Raw genomic sequence first — 10068 nt, 5'->3', positions numbered from 1 at the left:
TTCCACGCATCTTATGTGAAGTGGAATTCCATAGATAATTGACGGCCAATGTACCGTAAATGCATTTAAAATATATATATATATATATATATATATATATATATATATATATATATATATATATATATATATATATATATAATAATAATAATAATTAATTATTATTAATTATTATATATTTTTTTGAAAACATGGAAATAAACCTCAAAAAATGTTTTACATGCCCTGCGATTGGCTGGCAACCAGTCCAGGGTGTCCCCCACCTACTGCCCAGTGTCAGCTGAGATAGGCACCAGCACCCTCCCCGCGACCCTTGTGAGGAATAAGCGATCAAGGAAATGGATGGATGGATGGATAGAAATGTTTTCCAAGGCTCCCAAAGAAACAATAGCAGCAATTTAAAAAAAAGATAAAAATCCGTGACTCCTTATAGTATTGTGGGGGGATTCCCTTGTAAATTGTCTAATATTTGTAGGGCCATAAACCTTCATTGGTGGTTTGGCGTTTAATCCCTGGCACGTTACAGAGACGAATTGGGAATAAAAGGCTTAGCGCCACAACGGGACTCCACCGTGTGCACGCGCAAGCCAGATTTAGGAGCTCCGAGAATGTCCACGTTGATCCGTGGCGAGCTGCAAATAAATGCCAGCTGGACTTTATTTGGGCTGGCCGCACAAACATTTCCACGAAGGAATCAAGGTAAATCCAGCGCGCGTCTTTTTTTTTTTTGGCGCACATAAAAACAAGACAAGACTAGGCTGCTGCTTTTTTTCTTTTTCAATTATTTCCTCAATGATGATTTTTTTTTTTTTTTCCCCCTTTTTTTGACTGAATGTCATGAGCCCATTCTGGCCATTCTCAAGCCAAATTATCTTGCAAACCTGATAAAAGGGCATAAAATGTTTTTTACAGAAAAAAAAAATGTCAATGTTATGGGTCAAATCGACCCATTTTAAAATATGGTAAGTGGAATCAACAGTAGGGATGTCACGATAAGGGCAATATCGTGATATCGTGATATTAAAACTGCCACAATATCGTCGTCGTCATGTTCACAATATTTAAAAGGAAAACATCTGTTAAAAAGTCAGGTTGATTTCCATTTGTGCAGTTCTAGAACCTTCTAGTGGCTAGTTTATGAGTGCAATTTAATTTTCATTAAGGATGTTTTGGCCTTCTATGTTTAAAATCTATGCTAATTGTCAGATGAAGGAGAACCTAATTTGCATGTGAAGCAATCAATGTGTGCTTGCATTGCCAAGTAAGTGCCTCAATATTGTTATTAGAGATTGTAGGTGGTTTATATGCATTGCTGTTATGTACAAAAGCACAATATTGTGCTTTTTCTTTAATATGAGCTCCTTTTTTACAATATTGTGATCTTTTTTAAATATCGCCATTGCCCCCACAATATCGTGATAATTATCGTATCGTGACCTTCATATCATGATAATATCGTATTGTGATGTTTGGATATCGTTACATCCCTAATCAACAGTAGAGGTTTTTGTTTGACACATTTACATATAAGACATTTTTTTTATTTGTTTGGGATATTTCTGGCCACTGAAATTGAGGCCGGGTCAAAATGACCCAACAAGATGATGGCTGCAGTTAACAGGACGGTTGACTGAACTTCCAGTTGGCCTCGCTGTTACTCCGTGGATTATTTTCAACTCTTTTGTGCTCCAAAGCGCCTGATTGCTTGATTGGATTTTGCCATCGCTAAGCCTCAACACTGCCATCCCGCCCCCACCTCACTCCCCACCACCAACTTCAGCTGCTATAAAAGGGCCTGCACCTACTTTGTGGGTTTCACACATTTGCGATAAACATCCGTCAGACGGCACAGGTAAGACCTCCTCCTTTGCTTGCGCACGCAATGCACTACATCATATGGCAACATCCTACTTCTCCGCTTTTACGTCACATGATGATGATGATGCAAGTGCTCACTTGTTTGTTTTTGTTTTTTTTGTTCGTTTTTTTTTTTTTTTTTGCTTATTGGTGTTGTATCCCTGCTTATTCAATTTTTTTCTGGCTATGCCCTGTTCTTGAATGGGATGGAAGTTCAAACATTCTTTAAAACCCAATTCATCAATTCCGCAACAAATTTTATTTACTGACATCTGTAGCAATAGATAGATAGATAGATATTTCAATTAAGGAAGGCCTTATCGTATCATGAGTGCATGTGTCGTTTTGTGTGAGTCATCAACCGTGTGGCTGCGAAGAGGCGAGGATGTCTTGTTGACAGTCGTTACGGAGTTTCTTGGCTGGGGATTTAGCCTGCTATTAATTCCCAAATGATCCAGTTAGTGCTCCGGAAATAGTGGCGGCGTCCTCATCATCAATCACGCCTCTTTAATTCCATCGGGCGGGATTAACCTCGCCTGAGATGGATCCAGTCTTCACTAACAAACGCACTTTTCTTTGTCTTCCTCAGAACACTTCCAGAAGCTTCCAGACATGGCAAAGTAAGTTTCGAGTGCAACCACACAAGCCACCACAAAAAAAAAAAAGGACAGAAAAAAATATGAAAATTAAAATAAAAAATATAAAACTTTTTTTTGTCATTCTCAAAAAGTTGCCCATTTTATCTAAAAACAACCATCCATCCATTTTCTTGACCGCTTATTCCTCACAAAGGAAAGGCAAATTTTCCACTTTATGAAGTGGCAAATTTGCGAGAAAAAAAAATTCACAAATTTGCGAGAAAAAAAACAAAAAACTTGAAGCGTACTACTCGAATGTTTGTGTTTAAATAAGGAGAATTTAACCATATATGATGTTCAAGATTCGCACTTTGAAGCGACAAAGACGCTTCACTTTGCGAAGGTCCACACCCTGAGGATCAAGCAATTTAAGGGAATTTGTTAAAAAGTATATTTACTTGTATATTTATGTTTCCAGAATTCATACTTTTTTTTTCTTTTTTTTTTGCATAAGTATCTAAGTTGACGTGTAGAATCTGCTGCTCGCTGCCATTGACTTGCTAGCTTCTGATTGGTTCGTGATAGTCAGCTGACAGGGGATCAGGAAGTGTTGTCGCTCTAGCTGCCGCGTATTTATGACAAGTAAAGTTTAAATTCAGAATGAATCAGTCTCCATCCTGCCTTTTCATTTTATAAACAGTGTCCCATTAACCATCAACAAATCCTCACATTAGACTATAGCTATGCTACGGTTATTTCTCGTAAATTTCTGGGGGGGGTTTTCTCACAAATTTGCCACTTTATAAACTCGCAAATTTACAAGTTTTTTTCTTGCAAATGTGCGAGTTTATAAAGTGGCAAATAGAGCGGCAAATTTGCGAAGTTCTATTTTTGTTTTCGGAATATTGGCCCCGCCCCATAAAAAAAATATATTCATGCGTGGCCGTAATACGCAGTCGTACAAAACAAAAGTACATTCTTCTGGCGACATGTCAAAATCCTTTGTGAAGTCGTTTCCAAAATAGCTGCCAATGACAGGGCGGCTCCTCAAACTGACAAACACTCAAAAGGTCAAATGGTGGCCCCGAAGATGCCGTTTAAGCCTCACCTGTGGCCGGGTCGGATTAGTCTCTTGCTTATCCAATCACACCTGCCACTCAGCTAGCACTTCTTCTTTCCATCTGTCGTCCAGTCACCTTTGACCAGAGAGGTCTTAAAAAAATAATGATAAATGGACTCATGATTGGTCCCTGGCGGATCCATCTCACCCTTTGTCAACAAACATTTTCCGGGCCATGTCCGCGTCAAGTCTCTGGGTTTAATGCTGACTCAGAGAACATTTACATTCACATTCTTTGCGATAAAATGTGCATGTCGCACCTCTTCCAGACTTCTTGGTACAAACGTACGCCACACACTGTCGCATTTTTGCTATGGAGACAGAAAACAATGTGAAAATGCCGCAGAGGAATAAATGTACTCAAGTGAAGCGTGCTTAGCGAATGTCAACACAAGATGGCCGCCGGCGCCGTTTGCTTTTTGTTATGCGGCCACGCATTTTCTTCTATACGCCCGTGAGCATGACAGACAGTGAGAAAGCGCTTCCTGTTTCCCTCTCTCGTGTCATCCCAATTTTTTGTTTGCGATCTGCAGAGTTTTCAAAAAGACAAACGGCAACGGCGGCCTCACGCTCTACCTGGGCAAGCGAGACTACCTAGACCACGTCAACAACGTGGAAAAACTTGGTGAGTGCGTACGTGCGTGTGCTTGCGTCATGACCTTGACTTTGCAAAAATGTCTCGTAGATGGCGTTGTCAAGTTGGACCCGACAAACTTCGGAGACAGAAAAGGTGAAGCCAGACTCGCATGTTGCAGTCTTTTCCACATGCTAACATGTTCAAACGCTAGCACTCAATAACATTTCAACACTCTAACATCAAACACACAAAACGTGCTAATATGCTGGTATGCTCACACATACATGTTAACATTGTAACACATAACATTCTTACGTGCTAACACACTATTCTTCTAATATGCTAATTCACCAACCGCTAACATTCTTGTGCTCTATTATGCCAATATATGGTATTTTTAAGAAGCTATTATGTTAATGTTCTAATATGCTAAATGCTAAAATCTTGTTACGCTAAATTGTTAACTTAATTATGACATGCCAGTTGCTAAAATTGTAATACGATAACATGCAAGCATGCTTCATGCTACAATGCTAACATTCTAAAATACTAACATGTTCACAAGGGTCACGGAGGGTGCTGGAGCCTATCTCAGCTGGCTTTGTGCAGTAGGCGGGGTACACCCTGGACTGGTTGCCAGCCAATCGCAGGGCACACAGACGAACTCCTCTTGTTTATGTTTAACAAATTAAAAACATCATAAATCATGCTGTTTCTACTAAGTACTGTCTCAAATGTTCTCCAATTTTGATACTGTAAATGTACAGGATCGTATGCCGTGAAATGTTTCTTGGAAGGAGCAATATGGCGGCCTCGCGGCTTCCAAAGTCTTTTTGGCCTATGGGCTATCCAGTCATATTCAGATCGGTGACACTAGCACGCCAAGATTCAAATAGCCTAAGATTATATACTAACATTCTTAAACTCTTACTATGTTAGTATTCTGAACACAATACACAAATTATACACTCTGTTATGCTAGCATGTTAACGTTCTTACTAAGATGCTATCACAGTACCACGCTCACATTTTCAACGCTAACTGTTAACACGTGAGTGCTAATATTTGTAACATGCTAAATGCTAAGCTGTGAACGTACAAACACATGATCATACTAGCATGTTAACATTCTAACTAGCTATCATGCTGACACGTTAGCGTTTCAACATGCTAATAGTCTCGCACACTAACATTCTAACAAACGGCCGTCCGTCAGTGTTCGTGCAGCTGGCGTGCGCCTTCCGCTACGGCAGCGACGACTTGGACGTGATGGGCTTGTGCTTCCGCAAGGACATCTGGATCCAGCACGTTCAGATCTACCCAGACGACCACAAGCCGCCACTCAGCGAAATGCACGACACGCTCCTGAAGAAGGCCGGCGATGATGCACGCCCTTTCAGCTTTGAAGTACCGACGCCCCTCGCCACATGTTTGTGCTGCTAATGCTACGTGCTAACGGGTGTGTGTGCATGTGTGCAGCTTCCCAACAACCTTCCGTGTTCCGTGTCGCTACAACCGGCCCCTGGCGACAAAGGGAAGGTATGCCATGCGTCGGCACAATACACTCAGTTAAACTAGGAGAAAAAAAGGGAGAAAAAGAAAGGGGGGGAAAAGAGAAAGAGAATAATAAACAGTGAATGAATGAAGAAAAATAAATACAAGAAAAAATGGAGAAAAAGAAAAAAAGATTTCCAAGAACTGCTCTACACAGAGGATAAAGAATATATGACCGAATAGTGTCTTCTTGACTGTTAGCATGTTGTTGCCGAACAATTGTGTCACTCTGTGGCTTAAAGGCTTAAAGTACCAGCAAACAGATGCTAATTAGTGTTAGCATTACGCTAGCAGGGTCTTTGCGTGTATGTTTCAGTCTTGCGGCGTGGACTTTGAGGTCAAGACCTTCCTGGCGAATGAGAAATGCAACCCTGATGAGAAGATCGAAAAGAAGTGAGTTGGCTGCGCGCCCGTTTGTCTGGCGTGCTCGCCGTGACGCCATGCGTGTTTCGCCCGCAGGGACACGGCGCGTCTCATCGTCCGCAAAATCCAGTATGCGCCATCTGTGGTGGGTCCCGGGCCCAAAACGGACATCTGCAAGAGCTTCATGATGTCGGACAAGCCAGTGCACTTGGAGGTCTCACTGGAGAAAGACGTATGTATGCGCTCCCACACGCATGCTGTGACAACACCATTTAGTCCACATAGGCAGCAAAAGGGCCCACGTGCCAGAACAACAATATATAAAAAAAAAAAAAAAAAAAAAGTCATTTTGACTATTTTTATTCTTTTTTTTTTAGTTTTTCTTTTTATTTTCTAAACTATGGAAGCGTATTGCATTCACTTGAAAAAAACCTTCTGTTTTTCACTTGAAAAAAACCCTCTTTTTCTGACTATTTTTGGGGGGGGGGGGCTTTTTTTTTTTTTTTTTTTTTTAGTGAGTTTTTTCTGTTTTTCTGAATTTTTTTCTGTTTTACTGATTTTTATTTCTGTCATAAATAAATAGAAAAACACGGAAAAAATTATTCAGGAAAAACAGGAGGAAAAATTACTCAGAAAAACAGGGGGGGAACATTATTAAAAAAAAAAAAAATAGAAAAAAAAATATTCCAAAAAACATTTTTTTTTATCTTCAGCATATCCAACTTTGTTGACGACCACGTTGCCATGGTTGGGGTTACAAAATAGTTTGGATTGATGCCGTATGGTGCAACAATTCTAAAAAAAAAAAACCATGGTAACCATCACGACGTCATTGTTGTGGATTTTGTCTTTTTGCTGCAGCTCTACTTCCACGGCGAGCCCATCCCCATCAAGTTCAAGATCAACAACGAGAGCAACAAAACCGTCAAGAAGATTCAGGTCACAGGTGCGTTACGCCGTCGCGACTCGTCCCATCCGGCCGCAGCTTACTCGGGGTCCTTCCTCCTCGCAGTCGACCAAACCACTGACATCGTCCTCTACTCGGCCGACAAGTACACCAAGTGTGTCTTCTCCAAGGAGTTCGGGTAGGTTCCGCCACGAGGTGCCTATCAGGTGGCGCCACCTGACTGACGTCCGCTCTGCTTTTTTTTTTTTGGCGGGCAGCGAGACTGTGGAGGCGGGCGGCACCTTGGAGAACACGGTGAGCATCATGCCGCTGCTGGCTGACAACAAGGAGAAGCGAGGACTGGCGCTGGACGGGCGGCTCAAGGACGAGGACACCAACCTGGCCTCCACCACCATGTAAAACAAATGCCGCTGGACGAACTACACGTTCACATAATTGCATTAAAAAAAAAGAGAGAGAGAGAGAGAGAGAACAGAGCTTGTTTTTTGTCAAGTAGAATTACTGCCACTGATCAATATTATAAAATAGTCCATGCAGTTTTTCAGCGGGCATCTTTGTAAACTCAACTCAACTCAACTTTATTTATAAAGCGCTTTAAGAACAGGCATTGCTGTATACAAAGTGCTGTACATAAACATAAATATCAGTTTTGCAGTAAACAAGAACAAAGTAAACATTTTGAAGTGCAAAGTTTTTTTTTCAAGTAAATACATTTTACATCAGTAAATAAATAAGAAGTAGGCAAGTAAATAAAGAGCTAAATAAATACATAAATAGGTAGACCAAAACTCATACACACCACAAAACGTTCTCTGAATGTGCTAATTTCATTTTGGGATTTTTCTCCTATTGCTCAAGTGGCCTTACTATTAGAATTGTTTTCTAATAATGTCAACTGACTAACAACAAAATGATTTCAAAAGAAATCAGGCGTAATTATAACAAGTGGAAAGATAGCCAGCATTTGGAGAATTAGCCGATTAGTTGTTTTTGTTGGCAGGAAAAAAGCCGAGTCAGTAAAAAGGAAATATTGCTTTGCTGCCACCTGGTGGCAACTTGATGCAAAGTACATATGGCGAACTGAGGGGAGGGGGAATAAAAAGTGCTTTGCTGCCCTCTTGTGGCATCCATAAGCAAGTTGACAGCTTTAACCTGTGCTTCTCATGCCCGCAAAGTTTAGTTTTGATTTTTTCTCTAGGTTGCGTGAGGATATCGAGAAGGAAGTGCTGGGAATTCTCGTGTCCTACAAGATCAAAGTCAACCTGATGGTGGCTGGAGGAGGGTGAGTGGTCGCTCGGCACCGTTGGAAATTGCGCCCGAACAGCTTGCTCAGTTAGCATTTTTCAAAGCTTCTTTACTATTTTGAAAATCTTTTTTTTTTTTTTTTTTTTTTTTTTGAGATTCATCCAACAATGGGATCCTCCTCTTCTGACATCCCCACAAAAATAAATAAATAAATAAATAAATAAAATTGGCGGGCTTTCTATTCTTTGAATGACGAAAGACAGTTTGAGGGATGCAACTTTGTTAGCCTCGGACGCTAAGGTGAAGCCTAACATCTATGTTGTGTCCCCGCAGCCTGCTGGGAGGACTCATTTCCAGGTGAACTTGCCTCAATTCCTGTCACATGACCACCCAACTTCCTGCCTGCCCTCCTTGTCTTGACTTGACTTTTGGTTTGCTTTCCTTGGCAGCGATGTCTCCGCCATGGTGCCGCTGAAGCTCATGCACCCCAAACCGGAAGGTGACGTCTCACATTCGCAAATTTACTACAAACACAAAGCCAGCGGCTGGCAACAAAAGTGAGCCCACCCCCCAAGTGAAATTGTCAGGTGCAAAGTGTCAATATGTCCTGACGCCGTGAGATGCCACACTTAATTTCCAGTGAAGGGATGAGGCAATAAATTGAACACACCTGCTCTCCACACCTGAGACCTTGTGCCCAATTTGGTCATTTTCACTGAGGGGTGTACTCACTTTTGTTGCCAGTGGTTTATACATTCATTATTCATGGCTGTGTGTTGACTTACTGTTGATATTGTACCAAAGTTGTATTTCTTCAGTGTTGTCCCATGAAAAAAAATAGCTATTATTTTCACAAATGGGGGGGGGGGGCTGATTTTTGTGAGCTGCGTGCGATGTGCATCTTCAGTCATGCTGCTCTTCCTTTCTCATCTTCAGATTAAAGGCTGCATATCCATGTAAGTATGTGTAGTTACCATTTATGTAGACTACACGGTGTCGCCATGGCAACAATAACACCTGCTGGCGCTGCTGTAATTCCACTCTAGCACCAGGATAAGATTTTTTTAATTTTTTTTCCATTCTCAACTTTTTTTTTTTCTAGAAAATGACAGGTTGTCATGTTGTCATGTGACGCGACATGCTTGTTGTGGGTGACACGTAGTCATGTCACGTGACCTCACAGTTGCTTCGTAGATGACACATAACTGTCATGTGATGTGACATTGAAATCCTATCATTTTACGTGCCATGATGAATGTAGACATTTTTAAAAGTCAGATGACATGATTCATGTATGTTGAAATATTGTCACATGTTCAGAGACGACATCGGCCTGCAGGTGGGCGGACAGGACGGAAATGCCGACAGGAGGTCGACAAAAGATGCGTGGGACCGGCACCCTCTTCAATGCACACGTACAAATACACGCGCACACGCGTGACTCTATCGTTTTGACATGCACTGTTTTCCTTTCATTGCATGCTTCTGCCTGCTCTTGTCCAATTAAATATTTCAACATTGAGACTTTTGGGGTTTTTGGCTTCTTTCGTGAACGTACCTGTACGAAAGTGGAGGGTGTAGCGCCACCTAGCGGCTGCAAGTATGCCGCTCATTTTGGTGAGGAAAGCGTATTAAAGTTCATAAGAAAGTCACAATTTCTCAAGATTTGCAATCACACGAGTTGACATGACAACATGATGACACCTTTGTGTGCGCGGCTAGCCCGGAATGAAGTGAGGGAGGGGAGAAAGAAGAGGAGGCAAATGCAAGGATGCACGGTGGCATGTGAGGAGGCGAGGTGACAGGGAAGAATGCGAGGTGAGGGGGGAAACACAAGAAGATGCAGGAGCCAGGGAAGGGAGTGAGG

At 41.6% G+C, this 10068-nt stretch overlaps 1 protein-coding gene across 1 annotated transcript; it reads left to right on the top strand.

Annotated features, from left to right (window-relative positions):
• Positions 1-1739: 1739 nt before the first annotated feature.
• Positions 1740-9723, top strand: arr3a (arrestin 3a, retinal (X-arrestin)). Its single transcript, XM_077504605.1, has 16 exons — positions 1740-1852; positions 2447-2477; positions 4089-4180; positions 4241-4285; positions 5349-5539; positions 5612-5671; positions 6003-6079; positions 6146-6281; positions 6911-6995; positions 7062-7134; positions 7214-7351; positions 8155-8238; positions 8535-8558; positions 8651-8700; positions 9138-9157; positions 9522-9723. Exons 2-15 carry the CDS (start codon positions 2470-2472, stop codon positions 9140-9142), a joined length of 1068 nt encoding a protein of 355 aa, XP_077360731.1. The 5' UTR covers positions 1740-1852; positions 2447-2469; the 3' UTR covers positions 9143-9157; positions 9522-9723.
• Positions 9724-10068: the final 345 nt, after the last annotated feature.

This window comes from Festucalex cinctus, chromosome 18 (genome assembly GCF_051991245.1).
Source record: "Festucalex cinctus isolate MCC-2025b chromosome 18, RoL_Fcin_1.0, whole genome shotgun sequence".
In the NCBI taxonomy this organism is placed as follows: domain Eukaryota; kingdom Metazoa; phylum Chordata; class Actinopteri; order Syngnathiformes; family Syngnathidae; genus Festucalex; species Festucalex cinctus.
This window is presented reverse-complemented; position numbering and strand designations above follow the sequence as displayed.